At 41.1% G+C, this 24777-nt stretch overlaps 1 protein-coding gene across 1 annotated transcript in view; it reads left to right on the top strand.

Annotated features, from left to right (window-relative positions):
* EXOC4 (exocyst complex component 4) overlaps window positions 1-24258 on the top strand; it is an 806466-nt gene extending 782208 nt beyond the window's left edge. The window contains exon 18 of the mRNA XM_070787321.1: window positions 22673-24258. Within this exon, the coding sequence (XP_070643422.1) occupies window positions 22673-22910 (238 nt within the window). The 3' untranslated portion in view covers window positions 22911-24258. The remainder of the gene's footprint in view (window positions 1-22672) is intronic.
* The last annotated feature ends 519 nt before the right edge of the window (window positions 24259-24777 follow it).

Consider the following 24777-nt stretch of genomic DNA (forward strand, 5'->3'; position numbering starts at 1 on the left):
AATTCTGCTAATCACTGTCCTTTCTTAACTAGCTTCTCCCATTATTTGTTCCAGAATCTTCCATCCCCAGTGATCTCACAGTCCTCCTTACATGTGATGTATAGTCCAATCTCCACTTTGTTCTGGCTGTTGTTCCTTTTCTTCTTGTTCTTTTTATTTATTTATTTTTTTTTTTTTTTACTGCGCTTGGTCTCTGTTGCAGCCATCCGGCTTTCTCTACAGCACACAGTTTTACTTGCCCCGAGGCGTGTGGGATCTTAGTTCCCCAACCAGGGATTGAAGTCATGTCCCCTGCATTGAAAGGCAGCTTCTTAACCACTGAACCACCAGGGAAGTCCCTCATGTTAGCTTATTCTTAAACTTCCTCCTCTTCAAAATGCATCACACTCCCACCCCTTTTCTGAAACGATTGACTACTCCAGTTAGTACTCATTTTTCCATTGTCTACAGATATTGGCATCTTATTTGTATCTCCCATAATGCACGTACATGACATGTAATAGATATTCAGTAAATACTTGATTATTTCAAAGATAGCTTTCTAACCAATGGAATCTTAAGAATAATCAAGGTATGTTTGGGGGGAAAGCAGATAATGGCTGGACCAGAGTAGTCACTGCACAAGTTTTTACAAATACACAGCAAATTCTGAGGTTACTGAGACTCAATTACAATATTTGTCATGTCTTCAGTATTCGTGTATGTCTTACGCATGTTTAATGCTAATGATTCTAAGGGGTAACCAGTCACCCATGGAAACCAGGAATGGTACTGTCATCAATCAGCTTATATGGTATAGGTAATTGGGCCTTGTCTTTGACTAGGCAAGTGAATATTTAACACGGCTTCCCAAGTATATTCCTTGACTGAACTGTGAAATGAAGTCAGCTGGTGTATACCATTACCCTCTGATAAACGTAAGAAGGCATTTCCCATCTCCCAACTGATAGAAAACACCACTAAATTTGTATGTACCCTTCTCTCCCTGTGATTATGGCATCAGATGTTATGTACAGTTCTATTCCAGGTGATCCCAAATAAGGAAGAATTTAACCATTGTAATTGCTATTCCTAAAGGGTAGCATAAACTGCTTTAGTCAGCAAAATATATATCTCTCATCTTTGCCTTGCTATATATTAAATTGCTGACTCTCTCTTCTTTAGACCCAGTAGTCATTTCTTTGCCTCCTTAATTTATGCATGAAGCCAAAAGAAGAATCACTTAGTATTCTTAATAAAATGACATAAGGTTTAGATAATTTTTTACTATATGCAGTAAAAATGCAAATGTGTGTGGCTTATTTGCAAATGCAGACATTAATAACTGATATTTAAACAGGCTGGATTAGCAATTTTACTGATATCGTCACGAGATTTTTCCAATAATTTGCACACTCAAAATCAATTTGAATACAACAAGTAAATTGAATTTAATTTTTTGATATAAAATTATAGTTATCAGCTTGAACCATTAAATTTACTACTTAATATATGCTTTCCAGCTCACTTGGTTAGAATTTCATTGCTCCTTATCTATATAAATTTAATTAGGCTTGATATCATCAGTATATTATAGAACTAATTAAAGATGTAGATAAGTGCTGAGGGGTCTTATTGAAAACTCCATAAAGTTCCATTTGGAAAATGAGATATTCTTCCTTCAGCTCATTGTGAGAAAATGAAACAGCAAGAAGTGTTTCTTGCAGTGTTTCTGAAAAATTATTTAACTGGATTTAATGGACTTATTCCATTCTTTGAAGAGCTTTTTAATTACTCTGTATCTTTGTGCAGTCCAGCAACAGTTATAATCTGTGTTTAAAGACTTTAAAATGCTCTCCTCCCACTGAACGAAATGTCTTATACTCTGGTGTGCGTGTATATGTGTGTATAGAGGTAGGTGGTACAGGATTTCTACATCCTGATTGAGATCATATAGTATGTAATGGTTTTTATGGGGAAAGCTCCCAGTCCTAACAAGCTGGATAAACACGGAAAGATCAGAGCATGCAGGCCATAAACACAGTAGGAAAAGGGAGAAGATAAGAAACCCTGACCCGAGAGAGAGTACCTGGGCAAGCCTGAGATTCTGAGTGTGGCTTCTTTGAGTCAATCATTTTGTAGAAATCACTTTGAATTCCCTTGTATCTGCGACTCCACTATAGAATATAAAGCAGATTATTTAAAAGACTGATTTCGACTAAGTGCTTTGTGTCTTCATTACAAAGCACAATAAAGCCTTTTATTACAATGAAGCCACTATTACTTTCCATTGATTATGCACTGAAATAAAGCTGCATCTACTATACTCCCAGGGTGCTTAGTGCTCTTGTCAAAAAGCACAGTTTTGGTTTTTTTTGTTTTTTTTCAGTGCAGATTGAGTGACACAATGCGTGGTTAAAAAAAAAGAAAGAGAAAGGACAAATAGCAAATGTAGGCCATCTCTGACCAGGCACATTGTTGTTCAGTACACAGGCACCCAGGAAGCCAGCCAGCCAGAAAAACTGTTGAGTCTCTGTGGTGTAATTGAAAAGTTCCAGGCCTTGGGCTTGGGAGAACAGATTGAAAGCTCTGCTGTTGATGACCTAAGCCTAATCTCTCTAAGTTTCTTTTCCTGGAAAATGGAAATAATATTAATAATGATGCCCCTCCTGCCTACTTCAGTCTGCCTCATGGGTCCAAATGGTTTTTAAGTGTCATTCATTCTCATTTTAATCCCATTTACTTTTCCAGATACAGAAACTGAGGTACAGCGGGATGGGGTGGTACGATCATTGTCACTGATTGAACTAGAGGCAGGGCTGAACTAGAGGCAGGGCCAGAATTGGAGTGGGTGCTTCTGAGCTCAGCCTGCACCATCACGCAGAGTATACAAGAACACATGGGCATCTTCTTAGTGACATCCTCACAGCACTTGGTAGCACTGGGATTTTTTTTTTTCCCCAAGCAACTATTTCTGAAACACGTCACTTCAGTTTTCTTGCCCAAATGGTTTATAAACATTTGCACCCCCTAGTCTGAGAAAACATTTGCAGGAACATTTACCAATGTTTGTTTCACCACCACACTTGAAATGTTTCTCTTACAAAACATTAGAAATGTTTGCCAGTAAAGCAGATTCTCAACAGAAGTATAAGCCTTGAGTAGGAGGGACACCCCCAGCTACCTGCTTGGGGACTTCCAGGCAGCTCCAGGCACAGCAATTCCTTCCTTGCCCAGAAGGAATGTGCAGCGTCTCGCAGCATGACCTTAGAGTGTGACATTCTTTGATTTTGAACTATAATAGGTACATGAACTAAAGTACACGAAGAAGCTACAGATTTGTTGTTGTTGTTCGGTCACTAGGTCATGTCTAACTCTTTGCCACGCCATGGACTGCAGTGCACCAGGCTTCACTGTCCTTCACTATCTCCAGGAGTTTGCTCAAACTCTTGTCCGTTGAGTTGATGATGCCAACCATCTTGTCCTCTGTCACCCCCTTCTCCTTCTGCCCTCAATCTTTCCCAGCATCAGGGTCTTTTCCAGTGAGTTGGCTTATCGTATCAGGTGGCCACAATATCGGAACTTCAGCTTCAGCGTCAGTCCTTCCAATGAATATTCAGTACTGATTTCCTTTAGGACTGATTGATTTGATCTCCTTGCTGTCCAAGGGACTCTCAAGAGACCTCTAGCACCACAGTTCAAAAGCATCAATTCTTTGGTGTTCAGCTTTATTTATGGTCCAACTCTCACGTCCATACATGATTACAAGAAAAACCCTATCTTTGACTAGATGGACCTTTGTTGGCAAAGAGATGATATCTCTGCTTTTTAATATGCTAACTTTGCCATAGCTTTTCTTCCAAGGAGCAAGCGTCTTTTAATTTCATGGCTGCAGTTACCATCCACAGTGATTTTGGAGCCCAAGGAAATAAAGTCTGTCACTGTTTCCATTTTAGGGGGACTTGATTTAATTCCCCTCTACCAATTTCTTCCCATTGCCTGATCCCAGGTCTCAAGAGCAGCATTTCTTTGGGGCCACAGGAGAACTGTCATAAGCCCCATCCTGCTTGCCAACAGAACTCCACTAGACTATATATGAAGCACTGTGGAAGTTCATTAGACTTTTGAAAGCCCTGGAAATTATGAGATGCTAATTCTGAAGGTAGCAGGTATGAGGAAATGGAAAAAGCTCTCTCACTCTTTCCTACTACATTCTTCTTCGGTATTTGTGGAAAACTGGGTTCAGGAGCCCAGGTTATTTTTGCTGTTTTTTAAAATAACTTTTCTCACCAAGGATCAGCATATTTTTCTGTAAAATCTGTACCCATCCCACACTAAACCTTCCTGTAGTTACAGTCTCAGTTCAACCTTAAAGCATCACTAGCTACCAGGAATAAAGACCTGAAGGTCAGCTGTGTGAAAGAGCAGATGATTGTGAGAAGTCTCAACTTTCGTTTTAATTTAGCATAACTTAGTACAACAGTCACACTTTGAGCTGTAGATGAAAAATGAATCTGTAGATCTAAGAAAGAGCAGTTTTTATTTAAGCCAAATTTAAGGATTATAATTGGCAAAGAGCATCTCAGAAAGCTCTAAGAACTGTTCCACCCATTAGAAGTCAAGGTACAGTCATGTAAGGTTTCTTGAAACAGAGGGCTATACATCAAGTAATGTACTATTGAAGTTTACATAACCCAAATTTAAGTGTCATCAGAGTGGGTTGTGTGACCCTGTACAAGCTCAAGAAGGAATGTTATCTTTTAATGGATTGTCTTGTTGATGCTACAAGAATGTTGCTCTTTGTGGCCATCATCCTGCCTGATGGCCGCGATCTGGTTGATGCATAATACAGATATATAATGCACAGTGAAGGAGATAAAGGAAACCAAAAGGTAGAGAATTTTTATGTTAAAATTCTTCCTGTCTTTCCATAAAATATGAATTTTATTTCATAGAGCAGTCAGATTCTGTGACTACACCTCAGCTTCTTGTTTTTCCCCCATCTGATACCCAATTTGAAATAATATTCATGTTGTCTTGCCACATATGTATATTTGCATTAGCCCTTTACAGTGCTGTCATATATATGATCATGATAAGTCTCTTGATTATGAGTAAACACTTTTGTCTCCCCGGACTTGACTCAGGGTGAGAATTGTTTTCTCATGGCCCAAATCAGAGTTTTTCTGGAATGATCTGGGGGAGGTAGGCTAGGGATCTGGCTATTGTTAACCAGCCTGCCAACCTTAGGTATTTAGCCTTTGTGATGCTCAATTGTGAGGATGAAATCAGGTGAACTTTAAAGCATTTAGCAGTGCCAGTGGTCAAGAATCCACCTGCCAGTGTTAGAGACATGAGAGATGCAGGTTCGATCCCTTGGTCAAGAAGATCCCCTGATGTAGGAAATGGCAGCCCACTCCAGTATTCTTGCCTGGAAAATTCCATGGATAGAGGAGCCTGGCAGGCTAACATCTATGGGGTCACAGAGTCAGACATGACTAAGCATGCACACCAAGTGTTAAATAGTAATAAATGGTCATTGTTCCCCTTAATAAAAAATCAGTATAAACATTAGTGGGTCTTCGACTCAATTATATTTCTGTTACTCTGTAATCATATACCTAGAATTATTCCCAGTCTTATCCTGTTTTCCTAGTGGAGGTTATTCTTCATGAGTTGTCATAAATTTTTCCTGAGAATAGAGTGTAAGGATGGAGGGAGTTCAAAGGCATTTGGTGTAAAGATGCTGGAAAAGTTACAGAACCTACAAAAATTTAGAACCCTGAGAAATGGCTTTAGTTCATTCAGGACACTCAGTGAAAATGTGAGCTGGTGAAAATATTTCTGTATCTGTCAGCTTACAGAATCTTTTCTGCAAATGTCACAGAAGAACATGGAACTGCAGCAAATGTCTGGATTAATGGATCAGTCTTCACAACAGTATTGGCTGTGGGTATACGTCTTCTGTATGGTTAAGATGGAGTTCTAGTTCATAAAATTAGCATTTTTATAACAGCTTTATTGAGATATAATTTACATACCATAAACATTAACCCTTTTAAAGTGTGCAGTTCGCTTTTCTTTGTGTAGTCGTAGAGTTGCATGGCCATCATCCCTAGCTATTTTTAGAGCGTTTTTTATTACCCCCCCAAAAGAAACCCACTAGCCACTAGCAGTCACTCCTCATCCCTCCACCCCACCCCTGACAACCACTCATCTACTTTGTCGCTATGAATTTGCCTGTTCTGGTTATAGCATGTAAATAATAGCACGTGATCTGTGATGAGCTCCTTTTACTTAGTATGTTTTCAAGGTTCATTAAGTTGTCTTAATGTTAGGGTATGAGACTGAATTAAAAAATCCAGGTACCCACCCCAACACTTAGCCTGTTGCCTGCTCTCTCTTTCTTTTTTATTCAGAGTAGGAAGGGAAGTGGGAAAAGGAAGGTAATATGTTTTTATTGGAGTATAATATATGTACTGTAAACTGTACAAATCGTAACTATACAGCTTGATTACTTGTTTCATATTTACTTTTATTTATTTGCTTGTTTGGCTGCCTTGGGTCTTAGCTGTGGCACATGGAATCTTTTAGTTGGGGTGTGTGGCATCTAGTTCCCTGACCAGAGATGGTATCCAGGCTCCCTGCATTCAGTGGGTGCTTGGAGTCTTAGCCACTAGACCACCAGGGAAGTCCTCACAGCTTGATTACTTTTTTCAAAGTGAGTACACTCAGCTAAAGATAACGGTCACCCAGATAAAAACAGAGAATATCAGAATCAGCCCAGAAACTTCCTGTGTCCCCTTCCTAGTCATTACCCCCAGCACAGATATTTCCGAATTTCGTTTGGTTTGATTTTTCTGAATTTGATTACCTGCACAAGTGGGTGTCCCAGCCTCCACGAGCTCTGATTTCAGGATGGACGTTTCCCTAGCACTCAGGGGCCTCGGTCACTGCGTTCATTACCGCTGGTTCCAAGGAAGTAAAGCAACACCCAGTCTTCCCAGAGCCCCTGACTGCGCACTGCGTGCTCCTGACCCCAGGCAGCTTTCCTTCCAAACACTAGCGCTCCCTCAGCGCGGACCATTACAGAGGAGGGGGAAAAAGCATTCCCTTCCAGGCAGGTACAATTTGTGACCAACGTTGACCTCCAAAGGCAAGTCTTTTGAGGGGTGACTCCTACTTGCAATGAAGGCAGCCTCTACTCTGCCTTCAAACTCTCCTGCTGTGTCACCGTCTGGCTTTTACTCTGAGCAAAAATGTATTCCTCTCATGAAATTCTGTGTGTTAGCCTCTCTGCAGAAATAAGAAAAATAAGGTCTTTTATTCCAGAAATTAAGTTTTCATTTTAAATTCACTTTCTGCTCTTTGGAAACTTTAGTTTCTGTGTGGTCCAGAGTTATAGGTTAGCATTAGCATTTAAATAGAGGTATTAAGCGTACTCAAAGACCTTTCTCTCATAACGTTGCCCTTTCTGGGAGGTTTCTCAAATCTGATACTTTTTCTTCCTAAAAAAAGAATGCAAATGCTATATATATATTCCCCATCAAAGGCCCTTTTCTCTTTATACAGACTTAGGAGAAAGGCACCGTTGAGAAGTCTCACTGTTAGTCTTTTTATATGGAAAGGGTCAGTTTAAAAAAATTGCTATTCCATCCCTCAATGCCTGATTTTCTCTGCTAACTCTAACAATTAATTTTCCTGTGGTTAATTTTATCCTGTTATGTCTCATTTCCCTCAGGCATCCTCTGGGAACTCACACCCCAGTTCTAAGAACCTGGTGCCAGCCCTTGCCATGTAACACGCCACTCCCAGAGCCAGTGTAGAGCATCCAAGGGCCAGGGTCTGAATCCAGTGTCAGTCTCGAGAAGACTGACCTTCTCTCAGGGCCTCTATTTACCTGCCAAACTGAGGTTATTAAGCCTGTTGTATGTGGTTATCAAGATATTAAACAAGATAGTGACTTTCCTTCTAATTTATAATTTTATATGTAATTGTGAGCATCTTAAATCTTCCCTCCCTCACATTGAGCTCCTTCAACCAGACCAGTGATGTCAACTAAATATATATAGAAAGTAGAAAGTAGTGTCAACTAAAGATATATATATGCCCAACCTAAAAGTTGAGAGTTATGTTTATTCTCTGGGGATTATTAGGACTTCGAGTCCAGGAGATAGCATCTCAGGTACCCCTGAGAAAACTGTTTCTAAGGAAGCTGAGGGAGGAGTCAGGCTACATCATTTTTCCTCAAAGAGCAGGTAATCTGAATATCCAAAAATTATTGTTCATTAAGGAAAACCAGATATCTCAATTTAAGGAATTTAGTGCTGGTCTATGTATGGAAAGTATAAGCATGTAGGCTCACTGAATTCATTCCTTTCATATGCATCTCAGTTATGGGGCCAAATCCTGCTTCTTGATTATTCACATCCTTAATTCCTCATCCACACAGGGAGTGGCAGATGTGGGACGCCTGCCTTTTGTGCTTCCTCGAATGCCCCCCACCTCCATGGCTGTGACATCCTTGTTTACCAGTATGGCAGGAAATATTTCCTTTCACAGTAGCTTCTGGTGAAAGGTATCCCTCCAGCTTTCTCCTATTCTTACTGCCAGCCTTCCCTTTCCTCTCCACCTCATCCCAGCCCATAGTGGGTAACTGTAATAGTTGATTCCAATGGTGACCTGAACAAAAAGCTACTAGAGGTGAGGGCCTAAATTTTCCTGGCTTTTCTATCAAGGTATTGGTGCCCTTCTCTCTCTTTGAGGTTGATTTTATTCCATTACAAGCTTGGGGACAAGAGTTATGAGGAAACCTAGAAGATGGATATGGCCAAATAGAGGAGATCTGAGCAAAGCAAGGAGAAGCTGGGTAGTCCTATAGCCTGAAGATTCTCTGGCTTCTCAAACCATCTGTCCTCCACCTGCAGAACCACCTTGAGAGGTCTTTCTAAAACCCAGTTGTCATCATGTCTGAAAATGCAGTTCTGATCTATTTCAAAGACCAGATCATAAAGAGAGACTGTATTATGTACAGATAAGACTTTTGCAAGCAGAGAAAGAGCAAAGGGCAAGTGCCTGACTGGGAGGAAGGCCTGCAGTGGGCAGACGGAATAGGAGCCGATAAAGGAAAGAAGGGACTCGGGCTGCTGGGAGAAGAGCTTGACGATGTGGCTCAAAGATGGACACTGTCGAGGGGAAAGACCACTGTGTTTGTCCACTAGGATGTCATCAATGACCTTTTCGTTTCAAACAAAATGGAGACCTTTGAAGCATAGTGAATACAAGTGATTTTTTTTTTTTTTTTTTTGAGAAATTTGACAATAAAAGGGAGAAAAGAGACATAATGAGACACAGAGTGGACACAGGATTGCGTGAGGGGCTCGGGGTTTATTGTTTGGTTTGTTTTTTCAAAATAGGAGAAACAAGGATGCTTGAAGCAGACGTGAAAGAACCCGTGAAAGGGATAGATAGTAGATACGAGAGTTAAAAACAAAACAGCAAAACAAAACCCCAGCAGGATCCTAAAGGCATTGGGAGGGATGGGGATTAAAGGCATAAAACCAACCTTAGAAGGAAAGGAGCAGGGAAGGCTAGAAAAGAAACCCATCTTTTGAGCCTAGAGTTGAAAGGGGAACAATTAGTAAGAACTCATTTCAGTGTGGAAGGTATGATGCCTTACACAATTATGATAAAGTAGGATCCAAAGAGATAATATATGTGTGGCCAGTACAGTAAAAGTTAGCTGTGGTTTCTACTTGTGTGTGTGTGTGTGTTTCGTTACCATTTTTACATCGTGGGTGTCCTACCATGTCATTTGAGTTAATCCTCAAATCTCCCGTGAGACGCTATATTATCCTACCTCATTGCATAAATGAAGAAACTGAAGTTCGAACAGGCTAAGAAGTTGCTGAGGTCAAACAGGTTAAGTAAATATATGAGATTGATGTCTAATTCTGCCAAAGAATGAAAGAAAAGTTGAGAGGATTGCACATCACTATCCTGAAACAGACATCTTCCCTCCGTGCCCTCCCCTTTTTCATTTGCAGCCATTTATCCCGGACATCCACATCACCACCCTAGAATTATATTAGAATACCCTTTACCCTGTTACACAGAGCCACCTGTCTTATTCATGCTTCCCCCACCCGCCAGCGGGGGTCAAAGAGTCATCAACTGTTCTTTTATCTTGTGTTCTGTCACTTAATGAAGTTTACCGACTGTTGGCTCTCTCATTCATTCTTTCCTTTTCCTTTATTCACCACTCGTTAGATGCCCTGTACTCAGCCCCGAGGGGTAACAACAAATGGTACAGAATTCAACCCTGCTTTCGTACAGCCTGCATTTGAGGATGGGAGACAGACATTTATGTAATCCATACTTACACAACTCTGTTCCAGCCACTGTTCTTCATCATTTGATCCCTGTAACAACCTCATTTACTTTTGCCTTTCTCAGATGAAGAAAGTAAGGCCCGGAGAGTCATAAATTGCCCAAGAACAAGAGGCAGAATTGAGATTTGAACCCAGGTTCCTGACTCCTGAGTCCATGATCTTAACCACTGTGTTATGCTGTGTCTAATTGTGTGTATGCGCACACACATATTTTTTAAATATATAACACATATTAAAATATATCTTGGAAAAGACACATTTTTGATGAGGATGAAAGCTAAAAGGAAAACAAGCTCAGTAAAAGGATAAAGCTTAATGAGGATGGGGCAGGTATCATTTAGGTTAAGGTGGTCAGGGGAAACCTCACTTATTGATAAGCTGACATTTGAGCAAAAATTGGACTAAATTTCTTCGAATCTTCTGTTTTCCTCTAGCCTTCTGCCCCTTTAATGCCATTTGATGCTCTTTTTTTATTTTATTTCAATTGGCTTGTAGCCTAAAGCAGTATAAAACTATGAAGTTCGGTGAAGACTGGTTATCATCACCTTCTTGTCCTATAACTGGCACTTTTTTAATAGTAAGTTAAAGAAAAAAAATGCCCTGATTTAGTGCCCTTAACCCAACACACCCTCATGGACCTTTTTTTTTTTTTTTTAACTAGTGCTATTCTAAAATTTCTCCCAACTATTGAATGTGTTGTTGTTCAGTAGCTAAGTTGTGTCCAACTCTTTGCGACCCCATGGAGTTTAGCCCGCCAGGCTCCTATGTCCATGGGATTCTCCAGGCAAGAATACTGGAGTGGATTGCCATTTCCTCCTCCAGGGGATCTTCCTGATCCAGAGATCAAACCCAGCATCTCCAATGGCAGGTGGATTATTTTTTTTTAACCACTGTGCCACCTGGGAATCCCCACTATAGGAGATTAGAATTTCTTCTAGACAGATTCGCCTGGGTTTTTCTTAAAAAAAAAAAAAAAAAAAATCTCATTCCATTATTTGCTACCCATGATTCTAAATTCTCTGGCTTCCTTTCCATATTTCTATTACTTTGTTGCTGTTGCCAGCCTTTCCCCATTTGGTAGCGCTTGACCTTTTCCACACTGCTTTATATGTTCTTGCCCATTAATTAAAGTGTTAGGTGAGACCGTTTAGAAGGAAGTGTCCTTAGCATTCAGCAGATGCTTTCACTTGTGAATTTGATTTGCCTTCGTCATTATCCTTTGTTTATTTTTCAGTCTGTGTCCTATCGGGATAGCCATTCAGAATAAATTCATTTTGCTAGTTGTATTTTTTGAGAGGCAGTGTATAAAATGGCTTGCTACTGCTACTGCTAACTTGCTTCAGTCGTGTCCGACTCTGTGCGACCCCATAGATGGCAACCCACCAGGCTCCACCGTCCCTGGGATTCTCCAGGCAAGAACACTGGAGTGGGTTGCCATTTCCTTCTCCAATGCATGAAAGTGGAAAGTGAAAGGGAAGTCGCTTAGTCGTGTCTGACTCTTAGGGACCCCATGGACTGCAGCCTACCAGGCTCCTCCATCCATGGGATTTTCCAGGCAAGAGTACTGGAGTGGGGTGCCTTTGCCTTTACTGACATCCAAATATATATCAGCCACAGTGGTCTTTACATCCACCAAATTCATACTGCTATCCAAAGCTATCCATCACATTTGTCAGAATATTTGGATCTTTAATTAAACCCTGCTGGATATTGTACACATTTCCATTAGCTCCTTCTGATTTCATCAATTATTTTTCTAATTGACATCCATTCTGAGTCATGTGTCCTGGAATCTCAGGTAGCCCAGTTTGTAGCTTTGGCTTATTTAGTTTTTTTTTTTTTTTCCCCTCTGTCTTTCATAAATAATCTAAGGGTTTAGTAAACACACCCTTGAATTTTTGCCCTTGGGACCTGTTGATTTCCATATGCTCATACTTTGCAAATAACCCCCAGATTTTTTGGTCTCTCTGCCCAGACTATTTTCCTTTCTGGCCCTTCATTCCTAAAAGATACAGTCTTTTGTCTTGGCAAAGTAGAGAAATTTCCCAAACACTATTGAAAAGCATGGGAGGGTCCTTGACTAGGACTGAAAGGTAAGAAAGGAGTCAGTGTTTGAGTAACTCTGCCAAGTGTTGGCTGAATACCAGGTTTTGCATCTTAAGCCCCCAGCAGGAATAATGGCTTGCTTGAACTGTCCATTCAACCTTGTCGAGTTTTTGTCTTAACATACTGATGAGGTAGCTGGCTGGGGCAGACTCGGTTGGATGCAACTAACTGGCACCTACCAGTCAATCCATCATCCTGGTCTCATTGGCTTAATATTCTAATGAACATGTTCTCCCATCAAAGCATGCAGTCTATGCCTATCCTCACAGACCTTTCTCCCCAAGCACTATATGTAGAGAAGAATCTCCATGTTATAAATACAAAAACCCAACACCTGTTACCCCTTCACTTCTCCATTTCATCACCTGAATTAGAAACCTTGGTTTCTGTACCTTGTCTGCTGTTGCTGCTGCTAAGTCGCTTCAGTCATGTCCGACTCTGTGCGACCCCATAGACGACAGCCCACCAGGCTTCCCCGTCCCTGAGATTCTCCAGGCAAGAACACTGGAGTGGGTTGCCATTGCCTTCTCCAATGCATGAAAGTGAAAAGTGAAAGTGAAGTCGCTTAGTCTTGTCCGACTCTATCGACCCCATGGACTACAGCCTACCAGGCTCCTCTGTCCATGGGATTTTCCAGGCAAAAGTACTGGAGTGGGGTGCCATTGCCTTCTCCGGTACCTTGTCTAGGGCCCCTCAACTCTTTTTCTCATGATCTGAAAGAGAGTAGTCGATTATTAAAACATTTCCCTGGTGTCTTAGAGATCTTTGATCTAGGCCTAGATTGGATTTTTTTTCAAGTGTAGATTTAAAAAAAACCTTCTTGAAGCCAAGGACTGTACCTTTGTATATTAGCATTTACAATGTTATTAGAGCTTCCTAAGCATTAGTAATAATAATATTAGGTTTTCCTTTGAAGAAAGCCTTTGCATTATTTATTGAAAAGTTGATCATTCCATTTCATTACTTAAAACTGAAAAAGCCATAGGACTTTTGAATTATTTTTATTTAGCATATCTCAGCAGTTGTCTCCCAGATTGATAATCTGAGAAATAGAGACAATATCCAATACAAAGGCCTTGTGCTAATTGGTAAACAATTATAGTGTTGAGGCCACCAAAATGCATAATACTATGTCCTCTTATCAACCCATGATATTAGATCATTTTTTTAATTGAAAAGACTTTCTAAAGTGATATTCAATGAATTATACTTTTTTAATGGAAAAGACTCTCTTAAATGATAGCACAGCATAGCTCGCCTTAACCTGAACACACCTTTTAATAATCAAAAGAGCATTTACAGGAGTATGAGACAAACACAATTATGAAAGTAAAATGAAGGACCTAAATAAAAAATCACAGAACAAGAGGGTAATTCTATTCACTCTTTCATATTTCATTATTTGATAACATCAGAAGATGAATCCATCAGAATTGCTTTGGCAAGTGCAAACAGAAATGTGCCTGATCAATATTTATTAAAACCTTCAAAATGGGAGAAGGAGTAGAGCAGACTTCTTAATGGACTGAATAATTATTCATACCAGTGGGGTTTGACCAGAGGCAGTGCCAGACCAAAGAGACACAGTTTTAATTGTACTGAATTTAAAAATGCAGATCTTCCTCCAGCCCTGTTGCAGAAAACTTAATTTAAAAAATTATCTGATGCAGCAGAGGGTGACATGTGAATCCTTAAGTCACTGAGGAAGAAATTTTAACCATAGATATTTATAATTTAGAATGTGTTCCAAAGGTGGGGAGCAAAACTTCCAACTAAAGGAATAAAAAGACATTTTCTTCCCCTTTCGGCAACTGTAACTGAGCTTGGGAGAGGGTCCTCATCTCAAAAGGGCTGGATCTCAGAGAAGTTCCTCTGAGTAGTTGTATTTTTTGAAGAGAAATAAAGCAAGGCGCTGGCCACTGCTGTCAAACATATCAGGGTCCGTTACTGAGAAGAATGAACGCAGATGACTTTTTAACATCTTTTTTAACATTAACAGGTTTAACATCTACTCTGGGGAGACAGCCCCGCCCCCCAGTACTGGTTATCAGAAACAGACCAATGGATAACCATCATTTAAGCATATGTGCTGTTGAAGGAATCTCTGGTATATGCACCACATTATATACAGAAAATGTAGGTAGATGACCCATCCAGTTTCTCCAAGCCTTGTAGCAGTGGCCTTCAGGCTCTCTACCTCTTGAAAGGTTTTCAGCTGCCACCAGCTGAAGGAAGTTCTACATTGTTTTTTTCCTAAAGACCCTTCTTCACTTCTCTTCTGGATTGTCCTGGTCAGAACAAAAACTGCACAACTTATTTTAAGGAGTGTTAATAACTATCCCCATGTAGAATACAAATGTAATTCTGCCACAAACTCTCAGAAAATTATTTAGCTTTTCTTTACCTTAGTTTTCTTATTCCTGCAATGGAAATAACTTCAGCTCTTTCAAAGTAGGATTTTCAATCCTGTCTGTAATAAACTTTGAGCTCTTTGAAGGGGAAGACAAATGAGAGCAATTATATTTATATTTTTAATAAAGTAATTTCTTTTTCTGACACACACAATTACCATCCATTTTATTATTGGTCTGGAAAGTACATCTGAGCTAAGTTTACACATGTTCAGAATGTTTTCAAATCAAGCAGTACTGCATCTTGCTTCCCAGAGCTTAGGGAAAATCAGCATCAGCTAATTCTAATGGAGGCCCAGTGTGATTTTTTTCAGTGTTTATTATTTATCTGGCTGTGCCAAGTCTTGGTTGCTGCACATGGGATCTTTGATCTTCGTTGCAGCATGAAGGATCTTTTAGTTGAGGCACAAAAACTCTTAGTTGTCACATGTGAGAGTCTATAAATAATTCCCTGACCAGGGATTGAACCCAGTACCCCTGCATTCCAACAGAGAAGTCCCGGAAGCCCATGATTTTAAAGGACCAAGCAGAGGATGCTGTTGTTGTTGTTGTTCCATTGCTCAGTCGTGTCTGACTCTGTGACCCCATGGACTGCAGCACACCAGGCTTCGCTGTCCTTCACCATCTCCCAGAGCTTGCTCAAACTCATGTCCATTGAGTCAGTGATACCATCCAACCATCTCATCCTCTCTTGTCCTCTTCTCCTCCTGCCTTCAATCTTTCCCAGCATCAGGGTCTTTTCTAATGAGTCGGCTCTTTGTATCAGGTGGCCAAAGTATTGGAGTTTCAACTTCAGCATCAGATCATCCAAAGAATATTCAGGGTTGATTTCCTTTAGGATTGACTGGTTGGCTCTCCTTGCAATCCAAGGGCTCTCAAGAGTCTTCTCCAATGCCACAGTTCAAAAGCATCAATTCTTTGGCTCTCAGGCTTCTTTATGCTCCAACTCTCACATCCATACATGAGTACTGGAAAAACCATAGCTCTGACTAGACAGACCTTTGTCAGCAAAGTAATGTCTCTGCCTTTTTTTTTTTTACTTTACAGTATTGTATTGCTTTTGCCATACATCAACATGCATCTGCCATGGGTGTACACGTGTTCCCCATCCTGAACCCCCCTCCCTCCTCCATCCCCATACCATCCCTCCGGGTCATCCCAGTACACCAGCCCCAAGATTCCTGTATCCTGCATCAAACCTGGACTGGCAATTCGTTTCGTATACGATATTATACATGTTTTAATGCCATTCTCCTAAATCTGTCTCTGCTTTTTAACTAGGTTTTCCTCCAGGGAGCAAGCATCTTTTAATTTCATGGCTGCAGTCACCATCTTCAGTGATTTTGGAGCCCAAGAAAATAAAGTCTGTCAGTGTTTCCTTTGTTTCCCCATCTATTTGCCATGAAGTGATGGAACTGGATGCCATGATCTTAGGTTTTTGAATGTTGAGTTTTAAGCCAGCTTTTTCACTCTCCTCTTTCACCTTCATCAGTAGGCTCTTTAGTTCCTCTTTGCTTTCTGCCATAAGAGTGGTGTCAGTTGCATATCTGAGATTATTGGTATTTCTCCCAGGAATCTTGATTCCAACTTGTGCTTCATCCAGCCTGGCATTTCCCATGTACTCTGCATATATGTTAAATAAGCAGGGTGACAATATACAGCCTTGATGTACTCCTTTTCCTATTTGGAACCAGTCTGTTGTTCCATGTCCAGTTCTAACTGTTGCTCCTTGACCTGCATTCAGGTTTCACAGGAGGCAGGTAAGGTGATCTGGTATTCCAATCTCTTGAAGAGTTTTCCACAGTTTGTTGTGATCCACACAGGCAAAGGCTTTAGTTGTAAAGGTTTTAAAATCCAAAAATACCAGTGCTTGAATAGCATCTTCTGTAACCTCTTTGTTTTTCATGTTGGAGGCAGAGGTTCAAAAGCTGGTAGCAGTTATACAAGTTCTCATAACTAGTTAGGAAGAAATTAAAAACTTAACTGGAATCTAAGCTTAGTTGATCTCTTGAGTATTTACTTCTCCAGGTCTTTCTGCTATAACTACCTCTCAATTATTTATGAGATGATTATCTAGTTTATGGATTATTCAGTTCTTTTCTTTTCTCTTCCTATTTCCCTGCTTATTATCTTATATACCATTGAGTCAGCAGAGAAAACAGTAGTTGAATATTTTACCTGACAATTTAGTGACCTATCAACTACTTGATTTTTATTAAATTGCTCATAATGCTGCAAGTATTGGCTAAAAAGAATTTGGGGAGCTACAGTCATTACTAAATTATATTCAGGTAAATTTTTCTTCCTTAGAAACTTAAATTTAAGAAGTCAGCTCCAGAGCCTAATTCTTTCATTGACATTAATACTCTCATTATGGGAGAAAGGACTACATGAGGAAGTCTTCACAATGAAAAGCCAGAAGTCTTCGCTGTGACTCTTGAGTGCTGAATATACAACATGACTTCATTATTTGGTTTAGAGTGCTGAATTCCCAGATCAAATCCAGTGTTATTCAAATATTATTGCAAAATGTATAAATGAATTTTGAATTGTCACAGTATTACTTTGTTGCATTACAATGGAAGGCAGAGGGTTGAGTTAGTATGCAAATTTTATTTAATTCATTTTTCCTAAATCATGACTAAAAATGAATAAGCTCAACAAGTATCCTGTGCAATTAGTGCTTTTGCTTTTTATAGTTTCTGTATTAGGGGCGACTTTGGAGCAGGTGTAGGGTTCAGGGTCCTTCATTTTGAGGCCCTGGACAAAACACCCACATTCTCTATAGCTCAGTTTGTTCATTTATAAAATGTGGGTGATTGCAGGAGCTACTTCAAAGGGTTGAATGTGTTAATGTAACTAAAATTTTGACATCACTGTTAACTACTACAATGATCATGACGGATTATAAAACCCAGTCTGAGACATAGCTGTGTATCTGTGGAAAATATAGTTTCCATTTGGAGATCCAGGAATCTGAACCCCAACAGTGGAGGGAGGCAGAGGGCAGAGCTTTTCCAGAGACTGTGGGCAGGCCCCCAGCTCGAGCCTTCCTTTTACCCCCACACCTAAACTTTAGGGACCGCCCACAAGAACAGGAATGAGGGGTCACTGGGTTGAGAGTAACTGGTCTTATTAGGGCTTTCTTCCCTCTCTTGACAAAGAAGAGAATGGAAACTCTTTCCAGAAGCTCTCAGAGATACAGTGATAACTTTGAGTTTGGTGAAGTGGGAAGGAGAGCCAGGGATGAGAGACTAGAACTCTCCTTGCTTCATGTCTGTGAAAACAGGAAGCATTCTTAAAGAAAAGTATGAAAAGCACTAATACTCAAAAGATACAAAGATATCAACAGTTTGCTTATACATATATGCATACCCATGTACTTTAACAGGGTTTCCCAGTGGCGGAGTGCATGGCATCCCACTCCAGTATTCTTGCCTTGAGAATCTCGTGGGCAGAGGAGCCTAGCGGACTACAGTCCATAGGGCCACCTAGAGTCGAATATGACTGAAGCAGCTTAGCATGCATGCACGCACATTAAAAATATATATGTAGGTAAAAAATTGTCCAACCTCATGTAAATTAAAAGAAAATGAGGAGCTAGGGGCTGTCATATGCTATTGGTAGGAAGATATTGATGCAACTTTTTTAGAAAGCAATTTGGCGGCATTGCCAAAGTCCTAAAAATATATATATACTTATCTTTTGACTAATTCTGTTTTGGAAATCTGAAATCAGGAAAGAAAGTTTTTTAAAATGGAAACAACCCATGTGTCCAATACTGTGTCACCCTAAAGTTTTCAGCTGTAACAAAGAAATGGTAGACTTCTACATATGGGGGGAAAAATCTAGAAGGAAATGCTAAATGTGGTGATGCAACTATATGAGTAATTTTTTTTCAGCTTAATCTTTCTGTATAATCTGTGTATCCTATGTGAAAGTCACTTGGTCGTGTCTGACTCTTTGCAACCCCATGGACTGTATAGTCCTGGAATTCTCCAGGCCAGAATACTAGAGTGGTTAGCCTTTCCCTTCTCCATGGGATCTTCCCAGCTCAGGGATCGAACCCAGGTCTCCCGCATTGCAGGTGGATTTTTTACTAGCTGAGCCACAGGGACAGCTGTGACACATGTATTAATATCCAATCACAGAAAAACAAACTTTATTTCTACACGTGGAAAAGAAGATTTGCCCAGCTTACTAAAATGTCCTTCGTATGCTTACTGTTATGAATGTTTTAAGACAGAATCACTGGGGAGAAAAAGTTGCAGTGCAATATTAAAATAAAATAAGGGAAAAAATAAGGAAGAAAGGTCTGTGGATAAAGGAGATATGAGGAAGATATGAAAAAATAATCTGCTTGGACCCAAGCAAAATGTAAACGTTGTCATGTTATAGACTGTGAGACCCGTCTATATGACGTCACTTTTCTATCTTTGCATTCTCTCCCCCTCCACTCATTAAACTTGGAAACTGCCCAAAGGCACTCAGCAAGGCAAGAGAAAAAGAGCAGGAAAGAACCACCTCCACACAGAACGTTCCACCCCTAAGGGGGACGTGGATCTCTGGTTACTGGAATGGGATATTTGGTCCATGTCTAGCAATCGGACTCTGAATGTATCACCAGCTGTGAAGAAACTTGCTCTACAAGTCATGAGCCAGAAAAAGTCTAAATCAAATATGTTTTCCCCTGGTCCTGTCTCGGCAGTCAAGTAGAGTGCCACCTTGTATAAAACGCGGGGCCCTGGAAGCCATGGCTGCTATTTTAATTTGTGATGATAAAGATCAAGCTTTCATTTTCCCGGGGCCTCAATAAGCACTGATAAATTATTTATCCCACTTGGATTACATGTTCATTTCAGTGTGTCAGTGTTTAGCATGGAAGCTCATCCTAATTGTATAGTTCAAGGCATTTTTCTCTTTTCTCCTTAGGGCACCTTGTAGCACCCTTTCTCCATCTCCAAGTAGAACTGTTGCTATGCTGATTTAGTATACCCTTTGCCCCTGGGTACTATTCTGAAAGATGAATGAATTTCATTCTCTCTTTAAATATTTATGTTTCTTTATGATCTAATATATCATCGTAGTTACGGGGAATTTCTTCCCCTTAACTATGGAAAATACACCATCAGTTACCTGTCAATTTTGTTTAATAACTCAGCTTTGCAGTTCTGAGGCACTGTTCATCCGCGGCTGCTGAGGACTCTTTTAGTTTCTCAGTCCACTTCGCCGTGTCATTCTGGGATTTATAAAGGTCTTCATCGCACAGAGGATATTGAAACATTAAGGGCTTAAGTAGTATGCCCTTTATCACTTATCACACTGGAGGCTCCAGGACTAGAAATCCAGGCGTCTTTGTTTTGTTGTCTGCTCCCAGCATGAAACTGCTGTCTCTGTAGAAAACCAGCCAGTATCCCTGGAAACAATTCATTGGATTTTTCAAAAGAAATCCAATTTCACTTGGTCTGGTGGGTTCAGTGTTACTTCTTAAGATAAATGATGAAAATATCAACATCATAGTACAAAGAAACTCAATTCTTTTGGTTTAATCTCAGTGAAAAGCATCACAACTCACCTACTGCTTCTGTCTCCTTCCCTAATGCTTTGAGATCCTTGGCTCAAGGAGGTGGGAATGGGTCTGTAACTATTCACTTACCAAACAGACGCTGGCTCAGAGTCTTGCCTAGCTCTAAACTTTTGAGGATCACAGCCTCTGGGATGGAGATCTTGGGGACCTGTGCTTTTCCTAAGTTCCCTAGTAACTCTACAGTTGGTGAAGCACCATTCTAGAACTTCAAGTCCCTTCTAGCTTTTTTTTTTTTTTTTTTAAGATTTTTTTTGATGTGGACCATTTTTAGAGTCTTTATTGAATTTGCTACATTGCTTCTGTTTTATGTTTTGGTGTTTTGGACCCAAAGCATGTGAAATCTTAGCTTCCTGACTAAGGATCAAACCCACATTGCAAGGTGAAGTCTTAACCCCTGGACTGCCAGGAAAGTCCTGTCTTCTAGCTTTGAAAGAACCCTGAGCTCCCAATCCTCTTTTATTCCATGTGACAAATTTAGCTTCAAACATGTGTCCTTAAACAATTGTTTCAGTGTTTTCTGAAGTAGTTCCCTAAATGGATAGCTGTCTCCCTCAACTGTGCCTCTAGGGCCTTGAGCCAAACGGCTCTCAAGTCCCTTCCTTTTTGCTAGAATTATACCTGGTCCCTTCCTAGATCATCCTGCTTTCATAGTGCCATCACATTAATCTTCCAGAAGCTTGGAATGCTGCCTCTGTTCTCAGCAGAACCTGGGACCCCAAGTGGGGCGGGCTTTATTGACGTACCTCAGTCTCAAGTTCTCTGTTGACTCAACTAACCTGATGCCAGGCTCTGTACCCTTGGCCTTTAATCCCTTTTCCCACGGCTCTCCTCTATTCAGCTGCACTCCCAGGCCAACCAGTTTGCTCTTCCCTGTCTTTACTCATCTCTTTTCTTTTCCTTTAGTCTAGAATTTCTTCCTGGAAGCCCCACCTGACAGCGTCCTACCCCATAGGAAGTCTTCCTTGGTCCCTCACGTCCCAGCAATATGCCTGGTTCCTCCTTCCTCTGCTGTCAATTCATAGCATTGATTCCTCACTCAGGGCACTCGGAGCATCATGTCTGTGTCCTTGAAGAAGAGTGCTGGACTTAGAGTCCAAAACCTGAGTTTATCCTGGCACAGTCACAGATGTCTCTGTGACATTGGGCATGTCGTGTCGTATCCCTGGGCTTCAGTTTTCTTATCTGAGGAAAGGCAGTAATAGCTCCCTAGGTATTGTGAGTGTTACATGACCCAGTACATGGAAATTAACTTTGCCAGCAGTTTTCTCTGCTTTTCATTACCTTCTCCTACCTGTCTCCGAGCTATGTAAGGAAAGGGACTGTGTTTTGCTCATCATTATATACTACTATGTTTATTGCTACATTACTATTAATGTATTATTATAGATCTGTTTCCAGTAATAATAGTTAATGTTTATGGAGCAGGTAGAATTGTGTCAGGCACCATTCTAAGTACTTTATATGGATTAACTGATTCTTCCAGTGACCCTAAGAGGTACTATCGCCTCAAGAGGTACTCTTATTATCCCACTTTATGGAGAAAGCCATATATTTCACAGAGCTTCCAATGAATATGTTGATGAATGAGGGACTGAATGAAACAGAAACTACTAACAATGTCTGCTGGATGGTTCTCTCTCTTACTTCTGTATCCCAACTTTTCTCTCTTTTTTATATCCTGAGGCAAATGCAAAATTAGGAGAGTCTTGAGTGATCGGACACCCTGATGAGAGGTCTCTCTGGGTCTGCATTTAGACTTCTCGTGAAGTGAGTTCCAGGATGACAGATGTCATATCTGTCTTATTCTCCATCATAGTCATGGGACTTGGAACAACATCAGCGTGGGTGCTAAGTCACTTCAGTTATGTCTAACTCTTTGTGACCCCTTGGACAACAGCCCACTGGGCTCCTCTGTCCATGGGATTCTCCAAGTAATAATGCTGGAGTAGGTTGCCATGCCCTCCTCCGGGGATCTTCCCAACCTAGGGATCAAACCCATGTCTCCTGAATCTCCTGCACTGCACGCGGATTCTTGACTGCTGAGCCACTGGGGAAGCCTGGAACAACATCCAGTGATAAGTAAATGTTTATTGACTAGGTAAATGCGGTAGCTTCTGAACAGCACATTCATTACCACTGAAACCGTGTAGACTGCTGACCATGCAGCCAATGAACCCCGCTGTGTCTTGCTTCCCCAGGCAGTACTACGAGATGCTGTACAACACGGCCGACGAGCTGCTGAATCTGGTGGTGGACCAGGGCGTGAAGTACACAGAGCTGGAGTACATTCACGCCCTGACCTTGCTGCACCGCAGCCAGACGGGGGTGGGAGACCAGACCACCCAGAACATGCGGCTGCAGCGGCTCAAGGAGATCATCTGCGAGCAGGCAGCCATCAAGCAAGCCACCAAGGATAAGAAAATAACTACAGTGTGAACAGGGTGCATGGCGGGAAGGGACCAGGGGATGGGTCACTTTTGTTTCCTTGGTCACAGTCCCTTCTTTGGTATGTTAGTTGCTATGTTCTGAGCTGACTGAGTTTTCTCCACACTGAAGCTTGGGTGGAAAGAAGGCGTAAGGCTTCTTTTCTTTTTCTTTTTGGCTTTTCTATAAATGCTAAAGGGACTTCACAGTACCTGTTTGGGTTGGACATTTACTTTGATGTGGTCAGCTTCAGAGGGTCTAGGGTGCGATGGGGAGGAAGGTTGTAAGCAATAAAAATGAATGCATGAGTGACTAACACCCAGCAATCTTTGGTAAGTAGATTGTTACCTAAGTTCTAGTCCCTTCCTAAAACTACTCAGTGGGGTTCTATTACATAGGCAGTAGGATTTTTATTCTCTTGACCTTGTCAGTTTACTGTTCTACAAAATAAGTGTGTGTGCATTGCTTTCTGTCTCTATTACCAATGGCTTCTCAGCTAGTTGTACTTTTCAACCAGTTTTCCTAACCAAACAGGACCTCTTTGCCTCTTCAAGTCTTAGGGGATAAAGTCCTTTTATCTCAATCCTTGGGAGAGTTTTGTATGCAGTACCTTGGACCCAAGTATCTGTTGGTTTGATGCCTTTTTGTTTCTATTTCTGCTGTATCAAAACCAAGCAACACCAAATTAATGACAAAAACGGAAGAATGAAAGGTGATTCAACTCTTCTTGATTTTTTTTTTTTTCCTCCACTCACCAAGAGAAAATGATGGTTAGAGAACTTTTAATCTCACTTGACACCTTGCCTGGGTGTTATTCTTTTTTTTTCAAATATAAATTTATTTATTTTAATTGGAGGCTAATTACTTTACAATATTGTATTGGTGTTGCCATATATTGACATGAATCCGCCACGGGTGTACATGTGTTTCCTGTCCTGAACCCGTTAGTTATTCTTAAATGCTCAGTCTCCATGGGAGCCCCTAGGACTTCCTCATCTTAGACGGTAGCTCCAGCTGCCAGCCAAGTGCAAGGAAGCTGGTACAGCCATGACCTTCCTCCTCTGTGCATCCCCCAGCCGAGGCTGTTTCTACAGGGCTTTCAGCTGGCGTGGGAGCCCGCTGCTCCCTGCATGCTTGCCTCCCCACTGTCCCCACCTCTCTAAGTGCCCTTGCCACCTATGGCTGATATGTCACAGAAGAAAGTGATGCACTGACTGGGACACAACTGGAAAACATGTGGCAAAGAAAGCAGAAAGGACTTGGACTACATGAGGTCAGAATTTTACACCTGTTTGTACAACTTAGGTCTTGGTGGGAAAAGCAGAAAATTTAAAAAAAAAAATGCTTTGAGAAGCTTAAATGTTGTGTCTCGTTTTTCTTGTATTTATTCCTCAAACATGCCCTGAGACCCTAATATGCGCCAAACACTGCGGGGCACAGATCCACAGTATTGAGGGCTCCCGTATTACCTACCTAGAAGACAGAAGAACAGAAGCTGGACTCTAACCAAAATCCTAAGAGATGTACACTCAGGGCTGAGTTCGAAATCAGGCCAGTGGGGCGGCTGTGAAGGGAACTCAGCAGGCAACTGGAGCATGGTCTTCCAGGAGAGTCTGGAAGGAATACTGTAAATCTCTGTAGCTTCAGAGGCCCAGCAAGGAAGAAGTTGAATCTACATGGGAGATGATCGTGCAAGAAGGTACTGTCCCTAAACAACATCATTGGAGTAGTCTCCCTGAGAGTGGGGGTGAGGGGAGGGAGAGAGGGGAGTCAGAGCTAATTGCTGTGGTTTGGAAGCCTCCTCTTGGTGGCTGTGACCTGCCCTCAGCGCTTCTGTGTCCTCCCTTTCTTCCCCTTCCTGTCCACTCTGGACAAAGAG

Source organism: Bos indicus, chromosome 4 (assembly GCF_029378745.1).
Source record: "Bos indicus isolate NIAB-ARS_2022 breed Sahiwal x Tharparkar chromosome 4, NIAB-ARS_B.indTharparkar_mat_pri_1.0, whole genome shotgun sequence".
Classification (NCBI taxonomy): Eukaryota; Metazoa; Chordata; class Mammalia; order Artiodactyla; family Bovidae; genus Bos; species Bos indicus.